This window comes from Callospermophilus lateralis, chromosome 7 (assembly GCF_048772815.1).
Source record: "Callospermophilus lateralis isolate mCalLat2 chromosome 7, mCalLat2.hap1, whole genome shotgun sequence".
In the NCBI taxonomy this organism is placed as follows: domain Eukaryota; kingdom Metazoa; phylum Chordata; class Mammalia; order Rodentia; family Sciuridae; genus Callospermophilus; species Callospermophilus lateralis.
The window spans coordinates 28442028-28455927 of NC_135311.1; the positions used below are offsets into that span (position 1 = coordinate 28442028).

Here is a 13900-nt window from a genome sequence, read left to right on the forward strand (position 1 = left end):
TTGTGTGAGAGAGAATTTAAATTTCCAAGCTATTTGTAATTCAGGTTAAATAATTAAATCCCATCTCTCCCAAATTTTGTTCTGGAAATCCATGTCTCCTTATAATTATGAACTTAATTACTCTGAACAGTGGTAAAGTTCTGAATTATTTAAGGAAGTCAAAAATTGAAGGGGAGAGGATGACATTTCTAAAGGAATTTCATTTCTTTTTCCCATTATAGCATGTGTTTGATGATCTCAGGGGCTCAGTATCCTTGTCCTGGGTTGGAGATAGCAGTGGGGTAAGTAAAATTTTGATTCTATTTCAGTCTGGCAAAAAGATATAGACTTGTGGGGCTTAAATACTAAGAATCATTACTTTCTGAAAGTGCAGAGCACAGGCTCAGAGCGGATATTCACAGGACAGACTTTCAGAAAGCTCTAGTTGTTTTGGTTTTGCTTTAGAACTGGAACCATCTGAAGACTACCTTCTTCCATAGTAGGAAGGTAGATTTTGGTGGCTCCTTATCATCAAGATGCAAGAAGAAGAAAGGGGAAAGACAATGCTGTGTGCTAAGAAAGGAAGCCCCTGTGTAGAAAGAGAAAAGGGAACATTACATACTGTGGCATTTTCCTTCCAAACTGCATTTTTCCTGTGTCCTTTCCCATAGTTATATTGAAGGACTGTGGCACCTGTGGGCCATGGTTGTTTAACTCCATGCATTCTCCCTGTGCCAACAAAGGAGGCACTGCCAGGACTGGAGGGATGGAGGACAGTCAGTCAACACTTTCTCCCTCCTAGTGTGCAGCTGGTCTCCCATGAGGAAGGTACGCTGAAGGTCCATGTCACATGCCTCCTGTTGTTCCAGTAATGCATGTATCATAACTTGGAGGCACATGATAGCTATATCTGAAGCCTAAAGAAATAAAATTTTGGTTTTGGAAAGCAAAATTGAAGCTTAATTATTTTTTAAGCTTCCAGTAGAATTTCCTTAAACTTGTCTCAGTTTCTTCTAAAAATTGTTAGACCCTAATTTCCATGATTTATCCATTTATCTAAGATATGTGGTATCTCCAAGTTTTCTTATTATATCACTTTTTGAGACTCCTTAGACTCCTGTGCTAATCTGTCCAGAATCTCTTTTTTATGCATATTTTTTGTAGAAAAATAGTTTTGTAAAAAAATTTTTTTGTGGAGAACTAATAGGAAGAACAGAAGAGACTTATAATATATACATAGTGCAGTTGCCTGACAGCACCCATGGTATTCTTGCCTCCGTAGATGTAAAAAAAAAAAAAAAAAAAAGAGAGATGGTTCTTGCCTGAGGATGTTTTATGATAATTTGGATACAAAGTAGTTAAATCCTTCCTTTGTGGTAATGTGTGTTTGAGTAGCTCTGCCTTACTGCTTCAAGGGTAGGCCAGGAGGATCATCCCAAAGAAATGAGTGTAGGACTTCTCCAGGCATTGTAAGTCCTAGCAACTTGGTACTTCTTGGTTCTTGGACATGTTGGAATGTAGGCTGCTACACAATAGGACTTTCAGCAGCGTATCAGGTGTGGTTTAATCTCGTCACATTATCAGCATATAATTGGGGTATCTTTCTCATTGATGAAATGCTTTTGTTTCTCTCCAGGTTATTCTAGTCTTGACTACCTTCCATGTACCACTGGTAATTATTACTTCTGAACAGTCCAAGCTATATCGAAGGTGAGATGACCAACATACATTAGGGGCATTTGACTAAGTAATACATTGGGAGTGCAAGTTCCCCATTCTGGACACTGTGGGATCTAATGTTGATTTAGGTCTTCTTGCCATCTTGATTTTTCACCAGACTGTTCACACTCAGCACACTTTTTATTGTCAACTTAGCAACCTAAGGAAATATGAAAAGGATGCCAAGGAGATTAGGTTACCTGAGGGGCAGAACAACAAAGGAAGATGAAGGGCCTATAGGAGTGTGTGTGACTGTTAATTTACATATTTGTTAATTTACTTATTTGCAGGAGGTAGTATGGATTTTTATACATCTACTTATTATGAACAATGATTTTTATATTCCTGAAATGAAAATTTTCATTGCACCTTCTAAACAATATGGAATATTTTAAGGCCTAGACAGATTGTTCCTATAGTAGATGGAGATTGTCAGGTGGCTGTTTCTACACAAGAAGGAGGTTCTCAGGTCAAACTTACCAAAGTGCTTTAGAGTTCACACCAGTAATGACAGTGGGAACGCGTGTTCTGTTAACGTTCACATCTTAGAGTTGTCTCCTCCAAGGTACAGAATGGTTAAATAATAGGTTCTTTCCTCAACAGTAAGACTAAATACCAGAGTTAACTCCCCAAATCACCAATTATCTTCTCAATCATTTATGTCAATTTCATTTCCTTCCAACCCCTTCCCCTAGGGACCTAAAGAAATCGTGACATCCCAGCAGATGATGCTGAAACTACCCCAGGGTCAGAGTGTCTTCCAGGAATCATGTTTATTTCTAAGGGTTCTTTATTTGACTATTGGTCTTCTGGTGGGAGGGAACCCATGTTGAAGCTCTGAAGTAAACCAACCTCCTCTCCCCAATAAATGTGATCCTTGCCTGCTGTTCCTGGGTCTGGAGCCAGAGCTCCCTTCCCTTCAACATAGTAATATTGGCTTAAAATAGGCAGATAGACCTTTCCACCAAGAAGGAGCTGCCATCTTGAATTACTCTAAGCTCTGTGAAGGCAAGGTTCTGGACCACTTCCAGGTGCTCCAGCATCTACCAAATGACTGACATGTCAGCTGGCAATAAGTGTTAATGAATGAAAGCCTTGGATTCTCTATAATCTTTAGACTAATAGTATATTTTTATTTGTTTGATATAGAATTGACAACATATTATGGAATCCTAGTTCTAGAAAAGTCTATAATAGGTGACTTTGTTTATTCATTTAGAACAGTAGTTCTATCATTTCAAATAGATGAAAAGTCTCCTGTTTGGGAAGGGAAAAAATGCATTTTAAAATGTGTAACTTTAGTAACTCTTTCTAGTATTTAAGAATCCTTGCTGTTATGAAATTTCTCATGTTATGGCTTTCCTTGCCAACTTAACTTTCATTATAAAAGCAATATAATCATAATATATTATTTGGAAATTCTAACATCAAGAAAGAAATGCACTCAATAGCTGAGTATAATCTTAGTTTATTTACAGCTTATTATCTTGATTTTCTCCTTTAATGTTACATCATTTGGCTATCTAGTCTTGGGAAGCAACCTGGAAGTTGCCAAGTTTTGTTGGCAAGCAGGCCTGGGATTGAATCCCAGCATTGTCATTTACAAGCAGAATGAACTTGGGCAAGTCATTTTAACCTCCTCAGTCTTTTCTGACCTCTGTAAAAGGAGGACAGTAATAATACTCACCTCAGTGTTGTGAGGAGTGCTCTGTAGTGCCTGGCATGGAATAAGAACTTGGTGCTATTTGCTGCTGCATGGCCAACGGCCACGGATGGCATGTAGCCAAAGTGCACTGGCACTGCTGTACCAATTGTTAAAACAAACTGAAAGTCTTCCATGCCAGTTAGTAAAAAATTATTGTCTGTCCCCAAATACCTCTACAGCATCTACATATGCACACCTCTGCCCCTAGCCCCTGCCACTGTGCAGATGTTACTAATACCTGGCCTTATGAGCTGCACCCATTCCATTATTCAATGCCCATACAGTCCCCTCTGCTAGTAAGCCCTCAGTTTTTTAGAAGCACATAAAAATCATTATTCCATTGGACAGTTATAGCTAATTCTTTCACTAAAACTAATGTTACTGTGATTGATATTATACATATTTGTGATACTGATTGCTAGTTCAATTTTTTAGTAGCAAATGAAAACCTCCTCTCTGATTGATGGTTACATGATCTGATTTGATTTTTTTAAACTCCTCCCTCTCCAGTTGAATTATCTTCCATACCTAATGCTTTAGCCAGTTTTTTGCTCTCCTTCTCAATTCTTTTTCTCTACATTGTTCTTTGATCATTTGGCTGGAATTGAACCTAATAGTTTTCCTAAGGCAGACCCATGGGAGTGAAAGCGTTTTCATGAGTTTTTCCCCCCATCCTTTTGCTTTTCAATATTGTGCCTACCTTAAGACAACCCAAACCAAAATAAGAACCAGTCTTACTGTGTTACTGCTTAAATGCCCACCCCCATCTGACTCAGCCGTTTTTCATCATCATGTCTGTTCTTATGAGAACCCCTTTGCTAACATATAATTTACTAGAGAGCAGCTCTGTTTGTTTCTGACTCAGTATGATGTTACCAGGGTTGTTTTTCTTCATGTTGCACAGCAGTACCCTTGTTGTTTTAACCAGTCACTTTGAATGTTAATTCTCTCTACCTTACTTACCAGTAAGTGAAAGCTGATTCCTACCTGCTTCCAGAGTTTAGGTGGAAACTGTAAATATGCCTTGTTGCCTCTCCAACTGGGCTGGCCTCACTGGAAGTGAGTGAGTCACATTGTTGAACACACTAGCCAAGGGGTCCCTCTTGCTTCAGAAATAGAGAAAGGAGCCAGGTATGATGGCACATGCCTGTAATCCCAGCAGTTAAGGAGGCTGAGGCAGAAGGATCACAAGTTCAAAGTCAGCCTCAGCAATTTAGTAAGGCCCTGTCTCAGAAGGCCTGGGGATGTGGCTCAGTAGTTAAGCACTCCTGTGTTCAATCCCTGGTAGGTGGCGGGGGGCAGGGGACAAAAAAAAGGAGGGGACAGTTTAATCAAAATGAGTTATGAGTTCTGAATATGCTGTTGTTGCCAAATTACAAAAAGTAAAAAATAAAGGCCACCAGATCCACTCCGAAGACTCTTCTGTGTTTCACAGCATTCTTAACTGCATTATTTATTAGGTTACCTTTGTCTACTAAATCTTATATGGTCAAAGGTTTATTAGGAATGCAAACAAAAGACAGCTAGTCACATGCCACCTGCTGCATGCTGTAAGGCAGAAGGTCTTGCAAGAATAGAAGAAAGTTTTCTCTTACCTGTGCAATTATAGGGACTATACTTCTCTTTAGGTTTTGAAAAAGAATTGTTGAAGGATTTGGGAGCTAATAAAGTCCCAAGAGCATTAATGGTTAGGTAAAATTGAGAGAATATATTAATACCTTTAGTTGAAACCATGTTTAACTTGTATAAATTTTTGATTCTCTGTTAATGAATATTAGTTTCTATAATAGCTTGTTAAGTACCTTTGTCTCTCACTTGCAAAATATGAAGTTAAAAAATAAACTAGTTATAATTCAGATGATAATTTTTTTTTTCAACCAGAAGATATCCTGCGTCTTTTTGCTTTGTGGCCTTGAGTCTAACTCCTCAGTGTATGAGCTCTGCTTAACCATGCAAACATATGCATTGTTCTGCATCAAAATTCTGTACCTAATTAGCACAAAACTACTGGATTACTTTATTTCTGGTTTTTATTTTCTCTTGAAAGTTACTTAAATTTTGGAAATTAATCTGGAAATCTCTAAGAGATTTCGTATCAAAGTTTATTATATGGTCAATGTAAGTTTTTCAGGATGTTGCTTCAGATTAAAAAAAAAAGAAAAAAAAGACAACATAGGTATACAACAGGCAGAGAGTTGCTAATGCAGTTAGCCATCTTCTTTTAGCCATCTTGTGTGCAGCCTTTTTTTTTTTTTTTTTTTTTTTGAGGTGCTGGGGATTGAACCTGGGGCCTCACACATGCTAAACAAACAGGCAAGTGCTCTGTTACTGAGCTACATCCCCAGCCCAACATGCAACCTTTTTAATGATATTCTCAGGTCAGTTTCACTGCAGTAGATTATTAACAATGACTGTATATATTAGTTACAGGTAAAGATAAATTCCATTTTCAAGATGTATTTTACTGCTTGTTTTAAAAGAAAAACTTTACTTAAATGCATGATGATGGCAGTTCACCTTTAATACAACTTAGTTTTATACTGTTAGAGTTATCTTGTTAGTCAAAGCAAAATAAGAAACCAAGATACTCATATTCCTTCTGATTAAAAGTTTTTATTTGTAATGTTCTGCTTATATTTTTCCACTTATATTTTCAGAATTTCTACAGAAAATATGAATTTTTCCAGGAATGATAAAACACAATAAACTATTTAAAATACAAGGTAGCATCAGACAGAAAACAAAGTGACTGAAAGTAGTGGGCATTAAGGTTAGTGTGGGTTCAAATTTTGCCATTGTAACCTGGCAGCTACTTCAGGTCTAGGATTCGTTTGGCACATTTTAATAAGCTACATTCTCCCTGTTGATCTTTAACTGGAAGTCTCAATTCAGTTGGTACTTGTAATTTGTGATAGTTATTATGTTCTATAAAGTTGCCACAAACACTGAATTAGTGAATACTGAACCATTGCTTCTAGGGGAAATAAAGGGTTAGTTTTCTGCGAATCTCTGGTTACAACATTTACCAACTGATCAATACATAACCTTGTTTTATGTGTGTTTCTGTCTACAGATACTTTATTTAGTATGTATTGTTGCTTAATTAAAATTGAGTTAATGGCCAAAGGCATAATAACCTTTGTCCAGATGAAGCTTGTTTAACTCATGTATTTTCACCTTGGGGCATATCAAAGTCTTTTTGCTTAGGAACACTAAACAGCATATCACCACTACATGTGGAGGCCATTTTAAACAGAAAAATCATTAGCAAAAAATACAGAAATGCAAAATTATGGCACTGAATGGACCATGAATAGGATACCTGTTTACAGTATAAAAGCTGAGATGGGAAGGCAGAGTATAATCATCTTTGATTTCAGCTGGGAACGTATGTTCTATGTGACTCAAATCCTTGGTTGCCTTGCTAATATCTCCAACTGACTGTGAAAGCACCATGAACATTGACTTTGGGGTTACAAATAGATTTAAGTGTGTAGGCAAATTTGAAAATACAGATTGTGTGAATGGGGGTGAACTGTATCAACTTTTCCAATTAGTGAAAACTGTAACTCAATAATTATTTTTATTGGCAAACTGGCAACGTGGCAAACTGAACAAAGGAATAGAGAAAATGGGTAGAGTTTCCAGGTGCATGTTAGAAACAGCCTAGATTGCTATGAATAAAAATTTATAAATAATTCTATTGAGGATATAGACAAAAAGAGGTACAGTTGTAGAAAAAGCTTCTGTCTTAGCCAGTGTGTTTGTAATCCATGGCACAATGTTAGAATGTAAATGCTAAAGGCTGTCATGAGGAGGTTGCAGACAGAAAAGAAGCTTGTGTTATTAGATAATGGAGCAAGGGCAATCTGTGTTATAAAGTGGCAAAAAACTTGACTAAATTGTGTTCATGTTATAGTGTTATATAGTAGGTAGAATTTGCAAGTGACAAAATTGGGAGTTTAGCTAAAGCGATATCTAAGCAATGAATTGAAGCTATAGCTTTGACTCTTCGTGACAGTTGATAGCAAAATTTGAGAAGAATGAATTTAAAGACAGAATTGTTAAGCATAAAGGAAGCAGAACTTAAATATTTAGGAATTTCTCAGTCTACACATATTGCAAAAATTGTGAACACTAAGAATTGGCCAAGAGACCGTTTGATAAAGATGAATATAGATATGAGCCATAAACTTAATTAACCATCCAGCAGAAAAATTACTAGTTTGAACTTAAGAGGAAGGAGACATAATGGAATGAAGGAATGCTGCTGAACTTCTTGAGTTTGACAGGATGGAACCATAAAACTATTCAGCTAATAGGTACTATTTTTCAAGACAATGACCCTCAAAGCAATTCAGAAATCATCAAGGTTGCCTCCTCAGTTTCAAATTTGGGGCTAGGTTAGAAAGGGTAACCTTTGTCATTTAGAGATAGCTTTACCTAAAGCCATGTGTGCAGGGTCATCCATCAGCCCAGTGGATCTGGAGGACAGAACGTTGAGCCAGTGAATATTATTCTCAAGCCTTAATATCTCATGGAGTTTGCCTTGTGGTTTGGACTTTCCTGGATCTCCTCTATTCTTTCTCATTTCTCCCTTTTGGATTGGATAGTCTCTGTTATGCCTGTCTTGCCACTGTATTTTGGAAGCACATAACGTGTTTGACTCCACATTCCCAGCTGGAGAGGAATCTACTTCAGAATGAATCTTTCCTTGAGACTCAACTATATCTGATTTAGATAATATTCAGATGATATTTTGGATTTTATAGTTTAGACTTGATGCTAGAAAGAGTTAAGATTTTAAAGGCTCTTGAGATATAATGAATGTATTTTGCATGTGAGAATCTGGACATAAACTTGGGGGCAGAGGCAAGGGCAGAAAACTATAGCCTAATTGTCCCCCTCAGATTCATATGTTGAAATCCTAACCTTCCGGGCTGGGGATATAGCTCAGTTGGTAGAGTGCTTGCCTTACATGCCCAAGGCCCTGGGTTCAATCCCCAGCACCACAAAAAGAAAGAAAGAAAGAAATCCTAATCCCCAAAGTGATGGCATCAGGAGGTGGGGGCCTTGGTGGGTGATTAAGATGTGAGGATAGAGTACTCACAAAAAAGATTAGTGCCATTATGGGGGTGGGGCTGGGGTTGTGACTCGCCTAGTGCTTTGTGAGGCCCTGGGTTTCATCTTCAGCACCACATAAAAATAAATAAATAAAACAAAGGTATTAAAAAATAATTTCCATAAATTTTTTTTTTAAAAAAAGATTAGTGCCATTATAAAAGACACCCCTGGTGTGGGGACGGGGCTCAGTGGTAAAGTGCTTGCCTAGTGCACACACAGCCCTGGGTTCAATCTCTAGTATGAGAGGCTGTGGGAAAGAGAATAGAAACATGTTTTGAAAGAGAGAGACTGACCCAGGGAGTTCCCTTGACCTTTCTGCCTTATAATGTTACAGTGACAAGTGACAGTATGGCAATTTGTGAACTAGGAAGTAGGCCTTCACCAGACACCAAGTCTGATCTTAGACTTCCCAGCCTCCAGAAGTGTGAGAAGTGAATTTCTGTTGCTTTTAAACCACCCAGGCTATGGTATTCTGTTATAGCAGTCCAAATGGACCAAGGCAAGCTCGATTTCACACATTTGTGTTTCAGCATTGTTATCTCGAGTTGTAAACATGTGCAACTCATGTGCATGTTTAGACCACAGATACACCAAAAGTGATTATTTTTGGTAATCTAAATGAGCAGATATTAGGGGTTGACGCATAAAATGGTTATTAAAAAGATTTGTTTCTAAAAGATGGTTTCACAGGGTTTTAATTGTTAACTCATCACTTGACTGCTGTGTATAATTCCATTAATTATCTTATGGAGTTTGAAAAGCAGATTCAGTTTTCAGGGTGTATTATTGATTTCCACTTTGTGATGCATGCCATATGCATATGTATGCTGATAGCATTTTATTTGAGTGTAGCTTTATTTTCTATGTTATATCTCTCCAGGCCCAAAGCAGCCTAACAGAACCCTAGTTATTTAACCCCCAGCAGGTTCTCCATTTGTTTAACTGACTACCACAGGGTTGCCACAGATGTTTTATTTCACTCATGTTGCTTTCTTTTTCTGAAGGGCACAAGGATGAGTTTGTTGTGCCAAGTTCTTAGAAAGCAAGCAGGCTTGCCAACAGGTTCGTGGAGGTTCCCTGGGGATGCCACAAAGGGGGGAGATTTGTAAATGCTAATAGACAAACTGCTGCAGCCCCTGGGAAGGTTGTATGGGCTGCTGCTGCTGCTGTGGATCCTGCAGAGCTGGGAATTGTTTATGCACATCTCTTGCTGGCTGTCAGGAGAGTAAGAACTGATCTTGTACTCAAAAGCCAAAGTTAGGGCTGTGTAGGAATTTATTGAGTGGTGTCAATCCCTATTTTATGTAGCCAGGAATTTCCTCTGGAGAGAAGGAGTCATCTGAACAACTTAAAGACATGCAGTTTATTTTAACATACTACCAGAGACCTGAACCACATTGGCGTGTCCCTCCTGTCTCCAGCTTCCTGTCAGCCTATCTCTACTGTCCTATCACATGCCCTAGCAAGAGAGGAAAACCTCACAGTTAATTTAGTCTTTAGTTTGAAGCTAAGAATTAAAAGAACTGGACTGTAGTTTCAATTTTGTCCTTAATTAACTACTTGACTTTTGATAAAGTGTCTCCCCTTGCAACTCCTCGTGTGAGGGAGTTGAACAAGCTGTTCTCCTTGATTCCTTGCATCTCTCACGTTCTGTTATTCTTGGTTCTTTATTTAGTGAAGATACAACCAAAATTTGTACCATCCTTTTAGGTCATAAATTCTATAGTGAGGACCGTTTCTCTGGGCAACTAACTTGCAATGCATTGTGGTCTTCATGGATAGATACTTAAGTTTAACAAATTTAAATTGATTTGGCATTTCATTATTGTTTTAAGAGAGCAGTGCATGACATTAAACCTGTCAGACAGCTCCTAGTTGTTTGCTCATGTTAGATTTCTTTTTTTAATTTTAAATTTATTTATTTATTCTTATTTGTTATATATGACAGCAGAATGCATTTCAATTCATAGTACACAATTTTTCATGTCTCTGTACACAAAGTAGAGTCAAACCATTCCTGTCTTCATACATGTACTTAGGGTAATGATGTCCATCTCATTCCACCATCTTTCCTACCCCTTTGCCCCCCTCCCTTCCCCTCCTTTCCCTTTGCCCTATCTAAAGTTTCAACATTCCTCCCATGCTCCCCGCCCCCAGCACCTAATAGAAGAAAAAGTAGGCCCAAATCTTCATCATATCAGATTAGGCCCCCACTTCCTTAATAAGACTCCTATTCAAGAATCAATAAATGGAATGGATTCAAACTGAAAAGCTTCTTTTCAGCAAAAGAAGCAATTAGTGAGGTAAATAGAGAGCCTACAGAATGGGAGCAAGTTTTTACCACGTGAACATCTTATAGAGCACTAATCTCTAGGATATATAAAGAACTCAAAAAACTTAACATCAAAAAAAAAAAAAAAAACAAAAAAACAACAACCCAATCAATAAATGGGCCAAGGAACTAAACAGATACCTCTCAGAAGATGATATACAATCAATCAACAAATGTATGAAAACATGTTCAACATCTTTAGCAACTGGAGAAATGCAAATCAAAACTACTCTAAGATTTCATCTCACTCAAGTCAGAATGGCAACTATTAAGAATACAAACAACAGATAAGATGGCTGCGAAAGGAGTGCAGCACCCCCGTGTACTGCGTCACTGAGCAGGAAAAAGACAAGGTAGAATGGATAAAAGCTAGCTTGTTAGGAATTTCCAGCAAAATTGGGGTGCTCTGAAACCTAGAGGAAGGATTTCCATTGCATAAGGACCAGCTACTGGAGCTCAAACGCGAGAGATTTGTCCGCACGGAGGGTCGCGCTGCGTATGCAGCAAATCGCCCCGCGGCCAGAGTCTGCGGCGCTCGCTGGGAAACAACGGTAAGATAACAATGCAAAGATACAGCGCTACGGATTCTGCAGGCTCCCGCCAGCTGTGCAAATACTGTACTGAGAGCTGAATTCTGGGCTTGAGACGGGGAAGGAAGCCATCCAATTCGGTTCTCCACATCGGTCAGACCACAGAGGAAGCCAGCGGCCACCATCTTGGAGAGCTGACGTCATCATCTCTGTTTTTTGACTGATCACAGCTCTTTCAGCTATAGATCAGCGGGGAAAACTTAAGGGCCCCTCCCAGTTCTCCTGTGAGCGCAATAGCCAGACCTAGGGCGGCGAGGGAGCCGGCGGCAGCCGGGGCAGCGGCACGGGAGCCAGCCGGAACCGGCGGGAGCCGCAGCAGCGGCACGGGAGCCGGTGGGAGCCGCGGCGGCGCTGGCGCAGGAGCCGGCGGGAACCACGCGGCGCGGGACTCCCAGCTACCGCTCCCACCAGTGCTGACAACTGAGGTCTCTTGCACCGACTCGCCTCTGCGTGGGACTCACGGCTACCGCTCCCACCAGTGCTGACAACTGAGGTCTCTTGCATCAGATACGGGGGCGTGGCTACCAGAAGGTAAGCAAATTTGCTGGGGGTTCTCAGCCCCAAGCTCTACAAACTTAGGGCCTGAGGGAGGCAAACAAGGAGAGTGTGCCCAGGCACTAATGAAACAGCTGCTCCACGCGTGTGCAAGGTAGGCGGAACTGTGACCACCGACAAAACAGGCCCAGTGGACTGCCAGACACATCGCTCCGGTTGGGGGAGGGGCAGAGCCGCCGGGCGCCTGCAAGTTACGCAGACCTGCGAATCACCAGCAGATCAGGCCCAGCAACCGCGGAGCGGCAGAGCCACCCCTGGGCCTGCAAGGTAGGGGCACTTGCCACCCACCGGCAGGTCAGGCCCAACAATCTGCGGAGGGACACAGCTGCCCCACGAGCCTGCTAGGTAGACAGAACCCTGACCACCGACAGAACAGACCCAGAGGCCGGCCAGACACATCGCCCCGCCCCAGTTGGGGGAGGGGCAGAGCTGCCGGGCGCCTGCAAGGTAGGCAGACCTGCGACTCACCAGCTGATCAGACCCAGCAACCACGGAGCGGCAGAGCCACCCCTGGGCCTGCAAGGTAGGGGCACTTGCCACCCACCGGCAGGTCAGGCCCAACAATCTGCGGAGGGACACAGCTGCCCCACGAGCCTGCTAGGTAGACAGAACCCTGACCACCGACAGAACAGACCCAGAGGCCGGCCAGACACATCGCCCCGCCCCAGTTGGGGGAGGGGCAGAGCCGCCGGGCGCCTGCAAGGTAGGCAGACCTGCGACTCACCAGCAGATCAGGCCCAGCAACCGCGGAGCGGCAGAGCCACCCCTGGGCCTGCAAGGTAGGGGCACTTGCCACCCACCGGCAGGTCAGGCCCAACAATCTGCGGAGGGACACAGCTGCCCCACGAGCCTGCTAGGTAGACAGAACCCTGACCACCGACAGAACAGACCCAGAGGCCGGCCAGACACATCGCCCCGCCCCAGTTGGGGGAGGGGCAGAGCCGCCGGGCGCCTGCAAGGTAGGCAGACCTGCGACTCACCAGCAGATCAGGCCCAGCAACCACGGAGCAGCAGAGCCACCCCTGGGCCTGCAAGCTAGGCCCACTTGCCACCCACCGGCAGGTCAGGCCCAACAAACTGCGGAGGGGCACAGCTGCCCCACGAGCCTGCTAGGTAGGCAGAACCCTGACCACCGACAGAACAGGCCCAGCGGCCGGCCAGACACATCGCCCCGCCCCGGTTGGGGGAGGAGCAGAGCTGCCGGGCGCCTGCAAGTTAGGCAGACCTGCGAATCACCAGCTGATCAGACCCAGCAACCGCGGAGCGGCAGAGCCACCCCCGGGCCTGCAAGGTAGGGGCACTTGCCACCCACCGGCAGGTCAGGCCCAACAAACTGCGGAGGGGCACAGCTGCCCCACGAGCCTGCTAGGTAGGCAGAACCCTGACCACCGACAGAACAGGCCCAGCGGCCGGCCAGACACATCGCCCCGCCCCGGTTGGGGGAGGGGCAGAGCCGCCGGGCGCCTGCAAGTTAGGCAGACCTGCGAATCACCAGCAGATCAGGCCCAGCAACCGCGGAGCGGCAGAGCCACCCCCGGGCATGCAAGGTAGGCGCACTTGCCACACACCGGCAGGTTAGGCCCAGCAACTCTCGGAGGGACACAGCTGCTCCACGCGCGTGCAAGGTAGGCGGAACCGTGACCACCGACAAAACAGGCCCAGTGGACCGCCAGACACATCGCTCCGGTTGGGGAAGGGGCAGAGCCGCCGGGCGCCTGCAAGGTAGGCGGACCCACGACCCACCAGCAGAACAGGCACAGCAATCCACAGAGCGGCAGAGCCACCCCCCGAGCCTACAAGGTAGGCAGACCTGCGACCGACCGGCAGGTCAGGCCCAAAAACCTGCGGAGGGGCACAGCTGCCCCACGTGCCTGCTAGGTAGGCTGAACCGTGACC

General features: G+C 43.1%; 1 protein-coding gene across 2 annotated transcripts in view; it reads left to right on the forward strand.

Moving 5' to 3' along the window:
- The window catches only part of Sort1 (sortilin 1), an 86633-nt gene that overhangs the window by 33744 nt on the left and 38989 nt on the right, over positions 1 to 13900 (forward strand). For both annotated transcript variants that reach the window (XM_076863113.1, XM_076863114.1), the window contains exons 2-3: positions 222 to 281; positions 1616 to 1689. In XM_076863113.1, the coding sequence (XP_076719228.1) occupies positions 222 to 281; positions 1616 to 1689 (134 nt within the window). The remainder of the gene's footprint in view (positions 1 to 221; positions 282 to 1615; positions 1690 to 13900) is intronic.